Source organism: Pyrgilauda ruficollis, unplaced genomic scaffold (assembly GCF_017590135.1).
Source record: "Pyrgilauda ruficollis isolate IOZ18807 unplaced genomic scaffold, ASM1759013v1 scaffold98, whole genome shotgun sequence".
Classification (NCBI taxonomy): Eukaryota; Metazoa; Chordata; class Aves; order Passeriformes; family Passeridae; genus Pyrgilauda; species Pyrgilauda ruficollis.
Genome location: NW_024531932.1, coordinates 48163 through 66523, shown reverse-complemented (window position 1 = coordinate 66523; position 18361 = coordinate 48163). Strand labels below are relative to the sequence as shown.

General features: G+C 48.8%; 2 protein-coding genes across 2 annotated transcripts in view; one reads left to right on the top strand and one right to left on the bottom strand.

Moving 5' to 3' along the window:
* The first annotated feature begins 5897 nt into the window (after positions 1–5897).
* On the top strand, positions 5898–10428 carry PCBD1 (pterin-4 alpha-carbinolamine dehydratase 1). Its single transcript, XM_041490086.1, has 4 exons — positions 5898–5953; positions 8872–9003; positions 9349–9429; positions 9936–10428. The coding sequence occupies exons 1-4, from the start codon at positions 5951–5953 to the stop codon at positions 10032–10034; spliced, it is 315 nt and encodes a 104-aa protein (XP_041346020.1). The 5' UTR covers positions 5898–5950; the 3' UTR covers positions 10035–10428.
* Positions 10429–11761: 1333 nt separating this feature from the next.
* Positions 11762–18361, bottom strand: part of SGPL1 (sphingosine-1-phosphate lyase 1) — a 30527-nt gene continuing 23927 nt past the window's right edge. Inside the window, exons 10-14 of the mRNA XM_041490103.1 lie at positions 18098–18247; positions 16472–16710; positions 15795–15941; positions 14817–14937; positions 11762–14735 (exon numbers count right to left, since the gene is read on the bottom strand). Of these exons, the coding sequence (XP_041346037.1) occupies positions 14595–14735; positions 14817–14937; positions 15795–15941; positions 16472–16710; positions 18098–18247 (798 nt within the window). The 3' untranslated portion in view covers positions 11762–14594. The remainder of the gene's footprint in view (positions 14736–14816; positions 14938–15794; positions 15942–16471; positions 16711–18097; positions 18248–18361) is intronic.

The following is an 18361-nucleotide window of genomic DNA, read 5'->3' as shown; positions in this document are numbered from 1 at the left end:
GATGGATTGCCTTCCCCTGGGGTAAATGTGTCCTGTTGGAGGACCTGGGTTGTTGGAACCCAGGACACCTCTCTGGATGCCCTGGATGGCTCAAAGACCTGGCAGGGAACCCCGATGCTGGGTGACCTTGGCAAGGCCACAGGCTCTGTGATCTCACCGCTGTCTGCTGCAGACCACGGGCACGCTGCTGGGAAGCCGGCAGAAAAGACCTGTGACAGGGGTACATCAGCTGCCAGAGCCCTTCTGTTTGGCTTCAAGGGCAAACACAGAATGCAAACAGGATTGCTCTGTCCCAACTCTGAGTTTCCTATTCTGAACCATGCCAGAACTGGCTTGGAATGGGAGGTGTCTTCCAGTACCAGTCTGACACAGGAGAAGGGATCCACAGCAAAGCGCTCATGGATACCTTGGACTCAGGTTTGCATCATCATCATCCTCCTCTGGGAAGCCTCAGAAGGAGTCATGAATTTGGGGAATCATATTTCTTTGTCACTTGTCTCTGTGAATTCAGACAGTCTTAGGAAAATCAAAACAAAAGCGCTCAGTGCTGAATTATTGTTGTTCTGATGTAAAAGGAGGATCACATTTCATTGTTACAGGTGAGCTACATGGATTTAAGAGCTTCCCAAACACCAGATAACTCATGAGACATCCCAGTAAACTGAGCATGAGTATCCCAGCTAGCACAGGGAATGGGAGCTGAGGATGGTTAAGCAATTTATCCAGCCACTTGTAAACTGTAGCAAAACTCAGATTTGTCACAGAATTCACAGATCACTGGGGTGGGTTGGAAGAGACCTCCAAGACTGAGTCCAACCCAGCCCTGACACCTCACCTAAACCCTGGCACGCAGTGCCACATCCAGTCTGTTTTAAACACATCCAGGGATGGTGATTCCACCCTTTCCTGGGCAGACCATTCCATAACTTTATCACCCTTCCTGTAAAAAACTTTTTCCGAATATCCAACCAAGACCTCCCTTCAGTGAAACACTGCTCACTCCTATATGCTCTGATATTCCTGAAAGCAGTCACCTCTCATTTTGGGATTCATGTGTTCGACATATTAGAAGTGGTTATGCCATTTTATTGCTGCTTTTTCCATCTTATTTTCCATGCAGGATGCTCTGCCTGAGACAAAAGACCTTAGCCTGACACACAGTGTGAGCAGAACAAAGCCCCAGTTTCTGCCAGCCTCCAATTTATTTTGTTCATTGCTCTGAGAGCCTCACTGATTTTGATAAAACACTGCTACAAGAGGAAATCTCGCACACAATTAATTAATGATTCATTTCTGTTTATTGGGCCCTTTTGTCAACTTAAACTTGTCACACCTGCCATAAATCCCCTCCAGTGCTAAACAAACCCTTTAATTAAATCTATTTTGCCATGATAGCAATGTTTCAGATTGCAGATGATGAAAGAGTTTGGCCCACCCTGGTTTAAAACACCCTTTGGGTCTCAGCTTCTCTGGGCAACCTATGCCAGGGCCTCCCAATTTCTTCCCAATATCTCATCTACCCCTGCAAAAGCAAATTTTGGGATGGGAGACAGAACACTGCTCCCAAGCAAAGCAGCTTTCAGGGTCAGACATGTTTTGTTAAAAAGTTATTGACAAAATAAGAATTTCAGTAGTGAGTGATATGAGACCTCTCTCCAAATATGCAGAGTCCTGTACACATGTGGGTTTAGCTGCCACCAAAAGCAGCACAGCTGTAAAACAGACAAAAAAAGAGAGGGGAAAAGAGCACAAATCTGTTCCCAGTAAACAGGTTCGCCCCTTGCACAGGGTGCAAACTGCTCTGAGCAAACACCTTGCCCAACACCCCTCAATTAATCATTAAAAACAAACCTAAAGGATCCCATTTCAGAAAGGGAAATTAAAACTGTGCAGAAGGGGAACTTAGAGGTGCAGGAGTTGGAGTCAGCCAAAGGATTCTCCTGGACACAATTCCACACTGCAGAGAGAGGAAAACCTCAGCTGCCCTGTTGTTGTTTTTAGGACCCTCTGCAAGAGACCCCTGCCATGAACTTGTCACTTAAGGCTGGATTTACCACCCAGGAGAGAAAATGCCAGTACAAAGGAGCGGAGCAGTCAGAAGACAGGGCAAGGAATCCTGTTTCTCCTGGTGTTCCCCATCCCTAGGGAGCTGAGGTGGCCATCAGTCACTCTGCACTGGCAGCACACACGTTGCCAAGGGATATAGGATCAGTTCCCAGGCAGGCTGGAGGAAAATCCAGTGAAGGGAAAGCCAGGTAACATGAGGGATTTTCTTCCTGCCCATCTCCTGATCAATGGCGAGGCCAACAGAGGCACTGCCACCCGCCCAGCTGCCCTCAGTTCACCTGCTCAAACTTATTTACAGGGCTCTTCTGCTGGGCTGCGGTGGAACTGCCAATCCTGCACTTCCAGCTTAGGCCAAGAAAATATTCTGCTGCCCTTTCCCCGCCCTGGAAACCTCAGAGCACAGCTCCTGCTGCCATGCACAGCAAAGCCTCCAGCCCCGAATCTGCACACAATTATTTTCTTCTGAGGTGCTTCATTGCACTCCAAGTCTTTCCTCCCTGGACAGGCACTCAGGATCTCCCAGGACACAAAAGATGGTAATTTTTCTTTTTCATTACCCTGGCAAACAAACCTGCAGAGGGAGAAAAAATAATTTAAAAAAAAAATTAAAAGAAAGGAAGTATTTGCTTCCCTCTAACTTGCCTGCTGGAAAAACAAATCATCCCTGCAGTACCCACAATTCCTTACAGTAGAAAACAAAATGTGCACAAGAGTATATACAAGGGATGTATATCATCCTGTAATACTAAAAAAAAAAATCTGGAATTAGTTGCTTCAGAGGTGAAGAAATCCATGAGGGAATAGCAGGGGGCTGAATTTCTGTCTGCCACATACACCAGCACAATAAAAACTGGTCAGCACTGGAAAAGTGCCCATCATGTGAGTGAGTTGAGCAGACGACGAGCTGCAGGACATGGGCACAAATCCATCTGGCCTGGAGAGGAAAAAGGCCAGGGAGCAGCACTCAGCATCTGTGAACACATGAATGGCAGAAAATGCCTTAAAAATGCTGGGAAATGTTGTGTGGGACACTTCTGAAATGTTGTGTGGGACACTTCTGAAATGTTGTGTGGGACACTTCTCCTTCTTTCGCCCTGTTTGGAGGGCTCTCAGTTGGTATAACCGGGCGGTTCCAGCCAGCACAGCTGCTGATTATTGGTGGTTATCGGTGATTATCAGTGATTATCGATGGTTATTGGTGGTTATCGGTGATTATCAGTGATTATTGATGGTTATCAGTGGTTATCGATGGTTATCAATGATTATTGATGGTTACTGGTGGTTATTAATGATTATTGATGGTTATCGATGGTTATTGGTGGTCATCAGTGATTATCAATGGTTATCGGTGATTATCAGTGATTATTGATGGTTATCAGTGGTTATCGATGATTATTGATGGTTATCGGTGGTTATCAATGGTTATTGATGATTATTGATGGTTATTTGTGGTTATCAATGATTATTGATGGTTATCCATGGTTATCGACGGTTATCAATGATTATTGATGGTTATCGATGGTTATTGGTGGTCATCAGTGATTATCAATGGTTATTGGTGATTATCGGTGATTATCTGTGGAAATCAGTGATTATCAATGGTTATTGGTGATTATCGGTGATTATCGGTGGAAATCAGTGATTATCAATGTTATTGGTGATTATCGCTGGTTATCAGTGATTATCAGTGATTATCAATGTTATTGGTGATTATCGCTGGTTATCAGTGATTATCAGTGATTATCAGTGATTATCAATGGTTATCGTTGATTATTGCTGGTTATCAGTGATTATCAATGGTTATCGGTGATTATCAGTGGTTATCAATGATTATCAGTGATTATCGGTGATTATCGGTGATTATCAGTGATTATCAGTGCTCTGAGCTACGGGTACGCTCAGCCGGGAGCACCATCATCCTCCTCACAGCTGCTGCTGCCCTGTGAGAAACTATATTCACTTTTACAGATCTTAAAGGTTTATTAAAACCTTATCAAAAACGCAACAGGAGACTGAAGAGAGAAAATATTACAGTGCTGGGAGCAGAGGATTTTTCCCACCATGTGCTCACCCACACAATGGAGGTTTCACCTTTTAACCTTTCAGCCCCTCCCAAAGTTCTGTCCGTGGACTCCTTCGCTGTCCAGTGATGGTTTTACTTCCTTCCATCTTGATTGGAGTGAAACTGTTGCCATAATAACAAACCAAATGTCCTCCCAAATGTCCCAAACCCAGGCCAGCCCCTGATAACAGCACAAGGGGGGGGTAAAACAGAACTGTGTGGAAAACACCACTCACTTGCTTTTAAAATTTAAAAAGTGTAATAGTAATAAAACGGGTATAAAATAATAATATCATTAGAGTAATAAAAATTTGGACAATTAGGATTAAGGACAATACGAGACAATAAGAAACAAAGAGTTATGGACAGTCCAGTCCCGGTACCTCTTTCTGGGCAAAATAAGCCCGAAAAAGGACACACGTTAGCAGAGGATTAACCCTTAAAAGCAATAGCCTGTTGCATATTCATACACCTCATACACAATGCATAAATTCCATTCAAACAAAGGATCCTGTCTGGTCAGTGTCAACTTCTTCCTCTGAATCCTGACACTGTCTTCAGGGCTGAGCGAGGTGGGAAGAACTCGATAAGAAAGCAATAAATTCTTTTTCTCTGAAAGATTTAGGCGTCCTGTGGCTGCTATCTTGGTGCAAGTCCTCTCTTTAAAAAAAGTATCTTACATAGCATAGTTTATATTTTAACATTATGTTATAACCTAAAACTATATTTAACACACTACTTAAGAAAATTAATATAGCATAACTTTCTAACATAGCACATATAACACTCGTTTTAATATTTGGGGAAAGCCAATCGTAAATACGCATTTTTCACAACTATAAACCTGTTAAACTTCTCCTAACATACAGACACGACATTTGCCTTTTAATGGTGAGAGTCAGCCGTGGCATTACCCATGTACCACATGCCCCCTCCATCCCGCTCCGCCTCATCCTTGTGCCCCAGGTGAAGGCAGCGACCCGCAGGAGAGGGCTGTGCAGCTCGGGGGCAAAACCCATTGTTGTAAATGAATACTCCAACTCATTAATTAAAGAAATTTATTAAATTACCAAAATATAAATTTGGAATAAGCCACAATCTAAAATCAACTCTGAGCCGGGCGATCAGAGTCGGGGAGATTTAGGATTTGGTCCCTTCCACCAAAGTGCCCGTGGGTCTCCGAAGAGTATTCCTCAAAAGGTCCGTTTTATACAGTTTTTCGTGGAACCAGTGGATAATTGCTGGAATCCTGTCAGAGAAAGACTTTCCGGGAAAGACTGATGACGCCTATCAATATGCCTCGTGCTGGAGTCTGGTCAGACAGAAAATTCTTTGGAATATACATTGGAATATAGTCTCTGGAGGTAGTGTCGTCCTGGTATTTGAATTTCCATCACTTAGTTGCTGGTGATGCTTATCAAAGATGCCTCCTGTCAGACGAGAGCAATCCCCTGGAATATACATTTTGAGGACAAATATTCAGGCTAGGATTTTGGTGCACATTGCTGTAATCTCATCAGAGGGGATTTCCCAGAATTCTCTTTTGGTATGCTAGGATTTTATCAGGTGAAATCACCGTAGTCTCCGCACGAATTTATACAATCACCTATCACACCTCCGTCGTGCAGGGCTCCCAGGAGCCCCTGTCCGGCCCCCCCGAGCCGCAGGGGCCCCAGAGGCAGGCGGCCGGCGCGGGGAAGGCTCGGCTGGCCGGGGGCGGACCCGCTGGCCCCGCCACGCCTCCGCCGGCCCGGAGCAGCCGCGGCCCGGCGGGATCCGGCACGGCACGGCACGGCACGGAGGGCACCGGCAGCCGCGGGCATGGTAAGTCGCCGCTGGGCAAGCCGGCTGTTTGGTGTGCGTTTTCTGAGGCAGAAATGCTCCAGCAGGCTGCCGGGAGAGGCAGGAGGAAGGGGGAAAGGAGCGGAGCGCCGCGGTTAATCAGTAACGCTGCTGGATTTCCAAAGGCAGCGCTCGCTCCGCAGGCTCGCTCCTCTGCCAGGGGGAGGGAAAGGATCGGCCAGCAACGACCCCTCCTCACATTCTGTAGGGCAAGGACGACCCCCACGTGTGCTCCATCCGCACAGCCCCGCAGCACGCCCGGGCCGGCTGGAAATCGGCTTTGCCGGCACAGCAAAGACCCGTGTGGAATACAGCATTCCAGCCCTGCCCGCCCGCCCAGGGCTGTGCCCTGCACCTTCTGCTAGGTGGAAATTCTACCTTTCATTAAGGAATAATTCTTCCCTGGCAGGGTGGGCAGGCCCTGGCACAGGGTGCCCAGAGCATCTGTGGCTGCCCCTGGATCCCTGGCAGTGCCCAAGGCCAGGCTGGATGGGGCTTGGAGCAGCCTGGGACAGGGGAAGGTGTCCCTGCCCATGGCAGAAGGTAGAACTGGATGGGCTTTAAGGTCCCTTCCCACCCAAACCATTCCATGATTCTTTAAAAAGGAAGATTTTAGAGCAAAGAGGGTTCAGATTCTCCCAATTTCCCATGCTGGTTTCTTTCCCTCAGTTGCACAATGCATCTGCTTGGTTTCCTGCTGGCAAAAAAACTCCCCAAAATTAAAATCCCAACTTTTTGGCAGTTGAGAGCCAGCAGAACAAAACAAAATAATTTCATTTCCCTAACGAGAAGAATGTGTTTCTAAGGAGTGAGAGCACATGAAAGCATTAACATGCCATCCTGACAAAACCAGCAGGCCGGCCGATGTCCTGGGGTGTGAAGGATGGACTGGAGCAGGATGGAGGGCAGGGGCTGCTCCAGGCAGAGGGTTTGCCCTCTGACACAGGCAGAGGAGTTGGCTCAGGGTGCCAGACCTCAGCCTGGCCAAGCCTCCCGCTGGTGCTGGGAGAAGCCGGGGGCCATCCTCCCACAGAGTCACAATGGAGAAAAAGAACAATTACACCACGTCCCTTTATTGCTCTGCCCGGGGAAGGCTGGTTTGGAGCCCAGCCCCCTGCATCCATACCCTTCTGCTCCAAGCTACAGCTCCAGCTTTTACCTTTCCTCTCTGTAGCACCGACAAGGAGCAGGTTTCAGCCCCTGGTCCCAAATCCTGGTGCAACCCCTGTCCTGCTCCCATCAGAGCCCCCGCGGGTGGCTCCCTGCCAGCAGAGCCATCCTCTGTCCCTTCCTTATCCGGTTGCTAAGTTACCTGTGCCCGGCTTATCGCACCATCAGCAGGGAAGGGCAACGGCTCCGCGTTTATGGAGCTCACTCGTGTTTGCTCACTGCCTTCCCTCCCAGCACAGCGTGCCGCTGACATCTGGGGGGTGGGGAGGGGGTGACAGAGCCAGGGCTGCCAGGGGTCATCCAAAATATGCAGAGGCAAGGAACACCTTCCCCAAAAACCCTGCGGCTGCAATGCCAGGGGACAGGAAGCATCCCACCCCCAGTGACAGCCCAGCACTCTCCATTCTGTGCAGTCAGAGGGCAGGGATACACGACAGGTATGCACCCCCACAGCCACGGGAATGGGGTCTCATCTTTCCAGTCTTCCCCAAAACATGCAAGACCCACCCACAAAAACATCCGTTTCACAGCTGGTTCTTTGGTTTTGTGCAGAAGGGAAGGGAAACCTCAGGAGGGGATGATTTGCCTCAGTTGCTCAATGCCATTTCTGAGCAAGCAAAGCATCTCAAGGGGCTGCTGATCAAATACCCACAAAAAAACTAGGCCAGATTTGTCAAGACTCATATCCAACTTGCCACACTTGGTTCTACAGCACATAAAGGAAAATAAATTGCAAGGAGCTCTTTATCATCACCAGCTGGAAAGATCAACTCACCCAAACCTGCCAGAGCTCAAGGGGTGTTTGGACAATGGTCTCAGGCACATGGTGAGATTCTTGGGGCTGTCCTGCCAGGAGCTGGAGTTTGATGATCCTTGTGGGTCCCTTCCAACTCAGAACAATCTGTGATTCTGTGAAAGAATTTTAATTGCCAGAACATAACATTTCAGAGAGCAGTGCCCCTTTGCACTTGCTCCTGTCTTCCCCACTGAGCCAGAGCAGAGCTGGCTCAGGCAGCCCCTATCCCCAAGAGCTTCATTTTAGTTCCATCTCTGCCTATAAACACTCCTCAAAGCCAAGAACTGCTGCTTCCCCACTACCACCCCTTAAAAACTAAGTACCAGCAGCTCTGCCCAAGGCAGAGCTCAACCACAATCCCTCCCTCTGCCCTTTGTTCCTCACAGGCAGAAACAGCCTCTTAAAATCCATTGTAATATGAAGGAGAGGGGGGGAAAAAGGAGCTGAACTGCAGCTTAGTGTGACTCATCTCTGATCCATACCACTTCTTTCTCCTCAAAAGCAGGCTCCCAATAAATGAATAAATAAACAAATAAATAAATAAATAAGCCCTGCTGCTTCAGGAACCTTAAAGCAACTCTCAGATCTAGAAACGATCACAAGAACTTCTGCTTTTTAAGTTGTTGGTTTGTATTTTTTTTTCCCCAGAAGATTATGTGTAAAAGAAAATGTATTTTGGAATTTAACTTCACACAGGTACCTCAGGCACTGTGGGAGGTGTTGCAGGTGAGAGGACAGAAGGGTCCAGCTGGACTTCCTTGGTCCATGCAGGATGTATTCCAGGCAGGGAGCAGAGGACATTGATATTCCAACCTCCCACCCACTCTGCAGCTACAACTCCTTAACCCATGGCATGCCTCATTGCTCTCAACACCTGCTTCATCCCACTTCTGCCACACTGACCTGCTCCTCTTCCCCTTCCTTCCCTTTCCAGGCAGGCAAAGCCCACAGGCTGAGCACGGAGGAGAGGGAGCAGCTGCTGCCAAACCTGAGAGCCGTGGGGTGGAACGAGGTGGAAGGCAGAGATGCCATCTTCAAAGAATTCCACTTCAAGGACTTCAACCGGGTACGAGCACCAGGGGCACGGAGTTCTGCAGACTGGGACACCCAGCTTGCAGAGCAGGGAGTCCCCTCTGCAAAGCTCAGCCAAAGAAAGCCCTCTGTGTCTCTCCTGAAATGGAATGGCTGAGCAAAATAACCTCCCCAAGACACCAGAGGGCTCAACCCAGCACAGAGTTTGTCTGGGAAACACTCCTCAGGAAGAGGAAAACCCACAGAAAACTCCCAGAATAGACCAGGCCTTGCATTTGGTTGGGTTATGTAGACACAGGCAGTGTAAAATTAATAGTAATGGGTGTGAAAACCAATGTGTTGCAGGGTAAATGAGTTAACTTTTCTTCTTACCCTGCAGGCCTTTGGCTTCATGACCAGAGTGGCTCTACAGGCAGAAAAACTGGATCACCACCCCGAGTGGTTCAATGTGTACAATAAGGTAAGAAACAGGATGGTGGGGACACAGCAGAGCACTTCAGGGAGCAGCTCCCTTTTCTGAGGGATAAAACAGGAGCAGCAAGTGCTGTTCTCACCAGCAGGACCTCTTCCCTCAGATGCTGTTCCCGTATCACAGCCAGCCTACAGCTACCACAGAACCTTTCCTCCTCCTTTTATCCCGTCCAGCTGAGCAGTAGCTGACAAAGGCTGGCACCAGCATTGCTTTTTAAAATCTGTATCAAGTAGCAGCCACAGGAAAAGCTTCTGGGGAAAAGAGTGAGTTGAAAATGGGCACAGGTGGCTGCTGTGACCAAGGCAGGGGTGGCAGTGACAGCTTGTGTCCAGCATGAGCTGTAGGAAGGAGAAAAAGCAGGCAAAGTGCCAGAGCACCTCTGCCACCCCAGGGAATTTTGCTAACAAGTTTGGAGCTACTGTCTCATCAGATGTAGCACTGAGAACAGCCCTGCTGTTTCTGTCAGCAACTCTGGGTCTGTCTGTCTGCCTCAGGTTCACATCACCTTGAGCACCCACGACTGCGGGGGTTTGTCGGAGCGAGACATCAACCTGGCCAGCTTCATCGAGCAGGTGGCAGCTTCCCTCTCCTGAGCAGGGATCCACGCAGCCAAAACCCCACTGTGCCACTGTGTCCTGCCACGATGGCTGCACCCAGAGCCTCTTCCCACTTCCAAGCTAGGTCCTGGTTCCAGACAGCCCTGACACCTCGCCAGCCCTGCCAGCGCAGCTCGGATGGATGGAGGCACTTCTCAGGGTGCATGTGTCCATCTCTGATCTTGCAGATTCCATCCTTAAACCCTTAGCCATGTGATCCCACACCCCCATCTGCTGAGCCTCTTACCAGGAGTCAGTCATATCACAGTCACGGGATGGTTTGTGTTGGAAGGGACCTTAAACATCACCTTGTTCCAGCCCCTGCCATGTCAGGGACACCTTCCACTGTCCCAGGCTGCTCTAAGCTCCATCCAGCCTGGCCTTGGGCACTGCCAGGGATCCAGGGGCAGCCACAGCTTCTCTGGGCACCCTGTGCCAGGGCCTCACCACTCTCACAGGGAATTTCTTTCCAATATCCCATCTAAACCTATTCTGTGTGAATCCATTCCCCCTTGTCCTGTTACTACACGCTCTTGTAAAAAGTCATGTTTCTTGTCAGTTCCTTCAGGCACTGGAAGGCTGCAATGAGGTCACCCCAAAGCCTCTGTTCTCTGGGCTGAACAATCCCAATTCTCCAGCCTTTCCTCATAGCAGAGGTGCTCCATCCCTCTGATCATTCTGGTACCTCCCCTGTCTCGCTCCAACAGGCTGATGTCCTTCCAGAGCCAAGTTACACCACTGCACCAGTAAATCTGTCCAGAGCCTGCCCCCATCCTGCCCCTGTTGTTGCTCCTTACCTCCTGGAATGTGCTTTCTGCCTAAAACCTGTTTTGTGACCCTTCTGGCTTCTCTGTACCCAAGCAGCAAGGTGCTGTGCAGTTTGGCACTGCTGTAACCCCTCTCCAGCAGTATTACATCAGGCACGTGGTCTCACCCCAGCCTTTCGCAGGATACCAACTGAAAATGTTTACAATAAACATCTCATTTAACCTGATGGCTCTTTGCAAAGAGGCCTCACTCACCAAATGACACCAACAGGTTTCCCCAAAGGCAGGTATTGCCCTGACTGCTCTCAAGAAGGTGCTGCAGCCACAAAAAAAACTTCACACAGAAAACTTCACAGGTGCCTTCACCTCAGAGTGACTGGGGTCTGAAAGACTAAGAGAGGATCAAAGCCAGGGCAGGTAAAAACTGCTTGTGTAAACTCACAGCTGTGCCACAGCCAAGGCACAAAGACAGGGAAAGGACAACCAAAAGGCACAAAAGCAGCATGGCACCAGGGCAAGGGCTGCTTAGGGTGGCACACTTCCCAAAAAGAGGTTGTGGGTGGATTTGGTGGTGCAGGATCTTCACTGATACAATGAACTGATCATGTGAAACCAACAGCATTTGCTTTCAGCACAACAGTCTGGGGAAAAACACTACAAACACCCAGTTCAAGTCTTTTTTGCTTCTTTTTTTAACCCTTTAAAGTTCTACAAAGTATTAATAGAAAATCCATAGCTCTTAACTTCCAGCATCCTTGACATCACACACAAGATGCAGACACAGACACCACCTTCATTTTGACAGGACAGAGCAGCCCTCAGGCAGAGTTAGTGAGATTCATAAACCATCCTCCCTGCCACAGACCAGGTTGTGCATGAGGAAATTCCAGGAACAACAGGTCCACATTCATTCAAACAAGCACTGAAGCAGAAAAATAAGAGCTCGGTGAGCCTAGATAGCTAAATGCACCATTTTAATACAAACCAGGCCCATTTTCACCATCTCTCCAGCTATTTCAGCCTCCAGTTCGACCAGGGGCAAATCAGAGCAAAGCAGAAAACTGCCATCAGATCAACTCATCCCACTTGTCCATTAAAAAGTCCTTGTGGATTTATTGGGCAAGGTATTATTGTGTTGTAGGCAACCCTTCCGCTCCCCTCTCCCCCAAGTCATCAGAAAAGTGCAGATGAAATCCATGGCATGAAGACACATATCTCTTCTTGGTCCATCCCATTGGATATTCTTCATTCTAGTACCTAAAAACAGGTGAATCCCTTGGGAGTGCTTTGTACAAGCAACAAAGTGAGTGTCCTGCTTGGAAAACCAGAAAATCCTGCAGGAATTAATAGTGGCAAGGATCCCTCCAGGTCTAGAAGTACCGTCCAGTTTCAGATCATAATCCAGTTCATCAAATTCTTCTCTTTTTTGTCTTTAAAACAATCACACAGCCTGTAAATCCATTTTTCCAGGACCATTTGGCATGATAAAGTAGATGCAGATTACATGTTAGGTGACAAGGATGAATAAAAACTACACACCAGGGAATTACAGTGGCCTACTCCCGACCACAGGGTTACATTTACAGTATGGGACAAATACACATGGAACAATTAAACCCACAAATATTATTAATAAGCAAAGCCCAGAATAGAATACATTGACTTACAAATAACATCTTCAAATACATCCAAAAAATGTGAAATGGAGCACTGATCTGTTAGATCCACCTACTTCCTGGGAGGAAAATGCAACCAGGGAAGGAAGAGAAGGGAGTTTCGCTCTCCTTCAGCCCACCCCAATCCACCCCTTCTTTCTTTTAAAGCAGAAACAAAAAGAGTACCTCCCTTTTTTTTTGTGTGTTTTGTTAAATCTCGGTTCCAAAGAGAACCATCACAGTAGCCAGACACTGAAGACTGTCTCCAAATTCAGAGATACAGTAATGGTCACACTGGCAAGACCTTAGGGAATAAATAGGTCCAATACAAACTGCCAGAGCTGATATCACCATCAAGAGACTCCCAGGCAATTCAATGATTTCGAAAGGGCTCAGAGACTTGCATGAAGTCATCAAGCTCAGGGCAGATGGCCAAAATGCTTGTGTCTCCTAGCACAGGGAATGAAGCTGTTGGAAAGCCAGGATCCTTCCCACAGTGGCTGGGCTGGTTGGTGCAGGAGCTGGTCAGTGACCTTCTCATTCCTTACAATTCCTGTGCTTCAGCCAGGGTCAGCTTCAGGCTAACAGGCTGGAGCAGAGAGATGCCTTCAGATGCCCTGCACAGAACTGTGCAGACACAGTATGAAGTCTTCACCCACGTGTGGGATTCTGCCTGGGAAACTCTGCTCCATGCAAAGCTGAGAGGAAACATGGGAAAGCCCTGCAGGAGTAACTCCAAGGCTACTTGAGAGATTCTGGCTTGTCCTTGAGGCGACAAGGCTGCGCTGGGAAAACTCTCTCACCCTAAAAACAGCGGGGAAAAATAGGAAGGCTGAGCCACGTGCCCAAGGCTGGAACAGCTCCAGCTTGCTGCATCCTTTCCTCTGCTTCTCCCAGCATCTTTGTAATACTGTGAAGGGACTTGGCTCATTACAACTACTATCCTACCTAACAGGCAAGGGTGCTTCCTCTGAGGCCAGCCTGCCTTTGAGGTTTGTTTTCAGAATTAGTACCATAAAGAAACGACCACAACCAAGGTCGTGGTCAGACAGCTGAACCCTCCAACCCTCCCTGGCATGCCACAAAAAAAAAAGCCAGAGAAGCATCAAGGCACAATGGTGAATGCCCTTTTGAGAATGTGCCTTAAAAGAATCAGTGCAAAGAGCTGAGATTACTGCTATTACAAAAGTCACCTTTTTGATACTAAAAGACCGTGGTAAAAAAAAACCATCTGCGCACGACGTCCCTGGCTGTGACACGGGCCAGGGCCTGGCTGGCTCTGCTACAGCATCGTGAGGGGACAGTGTAAAACCTTCAAATTCTGAACAGTGAAATGAGCTTTGCACCTCTCTCCAGATTTGTGCAAGGGAACACAGCACTCCTGGGTGGTCAATGCATGTCTTCTGCAAGAGGCAGGGGAGCAGAACAGCCACGATGTACCTGGGGTTTTCAGTACCTTCCAAGTTCCTCTCCCTAGGCCACCTGCTTGGTTTCTGTTTCTGCTGTTCTTCAAGAGATTCCAGAAAAGGATTTTGTGTTGTTTTTTTCTCCCCCCAGCAGATATTGATTGCAGTCTCACTGAGATTTCAAAGGGAGGCCATGACTACCTTCCCTCTGCCAATTTATCAGCTCTGCATTACACAGATATAATGCTCCCAGCACGGTCTGTTAAATGCAGCAGCTTACAGCAATACTCAAGAGCAAACAAAATTTCCAATTTACTGTCTGCTATTAGCTTCCAGAAAGATTGGAGCCGTGGAGCACAATGTGAGAACTCAAATTTAACACTTGGCTGGACACTGGCTGAATATCAGGTCTGAGAAGGAGAAACAACATGGAATGAAGGGACATGCAGAGTACCTGAGGAATTCGGAGCTGTGGAATGGACATTCAATTCACCATCAACAGCCATGATGAAAACAGGCAGGGGGGAGGGAGGAAAAGCCCTAAAACTGAAATTGGGCATGAAAACAATGCAGATTTCAGAACAGACTAAGACAGGGAAGGAATTCTTCCAGATCAAGCCACCCTCAAACCTGCAATTGTAGGAACAAAGGAACTGCAATCTCTTTCCCTAGGAAACCTTTGGAACCACCCCAGTGCTGGCTGGCAAGGCACAGATTGTTTCACTACAGTCAGTGGTGGCTGGGAGAGCCGTTCATGTGCTTTTCACTGCTGAGAACATCCGTGCTGTAGAGGCCATCCAGGTAGGCCTGGGAAATCTCTGCCACCAGGCTCCTGTCTGGGACGGACTGCGCCATTCCATAGATGGCTCCCTAAGCAGAGAAGAGAGGCTGTTACACAGGAGAAACACCCTCAGCCCAAACACCCCCTTCACTGTGTGCTGGCCTCCTCACCATGCCCGTGGTCTTGGCACTGAGGTCCTTCATGATGTCCTGGATGCTGTCCCTGACATCCTTCAGGAAGTGCTCAGCAACACCAGGCTTGGTGTGCAGCTGCGTGATGCAGAGATGGATGCTGGGCAGGCAGGGCAGAGGGCACAGATTAAACACCCACAGTACACACAGCTCCATGTTTTCTGAGCCCCCCAACAGCAGCTGAGCCCTTCTGTGGCCAGTGGTAACAGTATCTCCTTGAAACAGCATTCCCACTAAGGGAAATCCCTGCAAAATGCTTGCTATAACCAGCTCCTTCTTCCTTCCTTCCTGACTTCACAATTAGGTTAAAGTTTCTCACCTCATTCCAGGTACCTCTGGTGAGAAAAATGCAGCTGCCTGCAAGCACAGTGACCCCTGCTATCATTTCCTTCTCCTTCCTCTGCAGCTTCTAAGCCATCACCAGAAGGAAGCGCCCACCTCTGAGCTATCACCTCAGGCTCTCTGGACTTTACTTCACATGGCCAGGCAAAATTTTTTTCAGTGCAGCTGTGTCTGGGAGCATTGACCACTTTTGCTCACAAAAGCCCAATTTCCCACTTAAGGAAAGTCTCTGACAAAGATTAATTTTACATTGAAAATGATCAGCCCTTCACTGTTCTTTAAATTTCCTTCATCTTCAGCGGGCAGGAGGAAGACAGTAAAAATAAATAAATAAATCTACAAACCCTCAGTTAACTAAACATGAGACAGAGCCTTAGTTATTTATATTTTTCTGCTTGTATTAGATAGAGGTAAATAGAAAATCCTTTGCTAGGCTCATTAAAATTATTATTACTTTATCTTCACTGCTGTATAATGGCAATTACAAAAGTGATTCCTGTCTGCAGAGGAAAATTCTACATACAATTTATCAGCCGTGGACAACAGTACTCAGCAAATCACAAGAGCTGCATGGCCTGAAGTAAATACATCACTCCCTGGTCTCCACACACTCACCTTGGTGGGAACTGTAGGACATTCAAGTTCCATCCTTTTGCAGCTAAAAAATTAGATAATCGATAGATGTCAAAAGTGTCCGAGCCAATGGACAGGACAGACACCTCTGGCTTCCCAAAAATGAAGATGCTGTCAATTTTTCTCAACCTTGAAAAGAAAAGAAATGACTGATCAATGTTACAGGGTTCAGACATTCTGTCCACGCAGCTGGAGCCTTAAAGGAAAAGCTACAAGAGGGAGCAGATGGCAGCACATTCCCACCCAAAAAACCATGCACCCAGCCCGGGCCATTGGGACTTGCCAGAGGACCTGGGTCATTACATACCCTAAAGTCAAGTAAATCCAGGAAGAAATGGAAAAGAGGGAAGACAGAAAAGCAAGGGAAGACACAAAATCAGCTCCTCTTACACAGCCACCCAAGCACCCCAACAAGGAAGAGTATAACCCTTCTTTTGTCCTCCCTCCAGATTCCCCCTCAGCCACAGCTGAAGGCAGAAGGAATTCTCAAAGCCAAGCTGAATGAAGGTGCCTGCACCCCTCCCATCTGTGTCCCTCAGCTATCTGGGCACAAACAAATGTTCTCCCAGAACTGCCCAGCAGGTACCAGTGAAAAACAAAACAAAAGCAGTTTGGGAGGAGGGGTCCAGCAGGATCCAAACCCTGAGGCTCCCACGTACTCTGACTCCAGGAAACGAGCTGTTCTAATGATCCTCTTGGTAGCCTCAACGTAGCCCGACTCTCCGATGTGCAGCAGGGTTGCCCAGCATGCAGCTATGATCCCACCAGGCCTGGAGCCTGCCACGGAGGGGGAGGCATAAATTCCCCCTTGCCAGTCAGGGGCTATGAAGAACTGGTACTTCCTGTACTCCTTGTCACTGTAGAGCACCACCGAGGAGCCCTTGGGAGCGTAGCCATACTGCAAGGGGCACAGAAAGGGTTAGAAAGCAGCAAGAGGGCACAGGAATGCATCCAAGTCCTCACCAAGATCCCATTTGATCTGCTAGAGAGCAGAAGGCTTGGGACAGGCTGGATCCATGGGCAGAGGTTCAGCAAGGCAAAGTGCAAGGTTCTGCCCTTGGGTCACAGCAACTCCCTGCAGCTCCAGGCTGGATCAGAGGGGCTGGAAAGCTGGAAAGGACCTTGGGGTGCTGGTGACAGCAGCAGTACATGGGCCACCACGTGCTCATGTGGCAATAACACCTGGCCTGGATCAGGAATAGTGTAACCAGCAGGATCAGGGCAGTGATTGTCCCTCTGTGCTGGGGGCACTTGAGGGCTGTGTCCAGTTCTGGGCCCTCCCAGCCAGAGAGCCCTGAAGGGGCTGGAGCATTTCCAGGGAAGGGAACGGAGGAGGGGGCTGGAGCCCCAGGAGGGGCTGAGAGATCTGGGAAAGGGGCTCAGCCTGGAGAAAAGGAGGCTCAGGGGGGACCTTGTGGCTCTGCACAACTCCCTGACAGGAGGGGACAGCCAGGGGGGGTCAGGCTCTGCTCAGAGAAAACAATGACAGGACAAGAGGAAACAGCTTCAAGTTGTGCCAGGGGAGGTTAAGGTTGAAAATCAGGAGAAGTTTCTTTGTGGAAGGGGAAAAAGGGGCTGTCAGGGTAGAAGGGGCTGCCCAGGAAGGTGGTGGAGCCTCCATGCCTGGAGGTGTTGGCACTTGAGGGCTGTGTCCAGTTCTGGGCCCTCCCAGCCAGAGAGCCCTGAAGGGGCTGGAGCATTTCCAGGGAAGGGAGCTGGGGAAGGGGCTGGAGCCCCAGGAGGGGCTGAGAGATCTGGGAAAGGGGCTCAGCCTGGAGAAAAGGAGGCTCAGGGGGGACCTTGTGGCTCTGCACAACTCCCTGACAGGAGGGGACAGCCAGGGGGGGTCAGGCTCTGCTCAGAGAAAACAATGACAGGACAAGAGGAAACAGCTTCAAGTTGTGCCAGGGGATGTTAAGGTTGGAAATCAGGAGAAGTTTCTTTGTGGAAGGGGAAAAAGGGGCTGTCAGGGTAGAAGGGGCTGCCCAGGAAGGTGGTGGAGCCTCCATGCCTGGAGGTGTTCATGGAATGACTGGATGTGGCACTCAGTGCTCTGCTCTGGTTGATAAGGTCGGGACTCTTCAAGGCTGGACTCAGTCCTGGAGGTCTTTCCCAGCCTGAGGGGTTCTGTACTTTGGCACACTGCACAAAGCACACGAGCAGAGCAGCCCCTACCCCTGCACCTCAGTGCTCCTCCACACAACAGGGAAGAAATGCCTGAAGGCCAGGATGGCAATAGGAATCACACCCCAAAAATGAAAGCCCTGGAAGACCCTTCTCCTTACCTTGTGGGTGTCAGCAGAAATGCTGGTCACACCTTCCACACGGAAGTCAAAGGGACGCTTTAGGGGGAACCCTGCTTTGTCCATGAAAGCAATAAGGAATCCACCCAGGCAGGCATCCACATGGAAGGGGATTTTGTACTTCACTGCAAGCTGTATGTGAAAAAGAGATCAAAATTATGTGGCTGGGGCACCCAAACTCCAGTCACCAAAACATATTTGGCATTTCAGTTAAATGTTCACTGAACCCTTTGAGAACATCACACC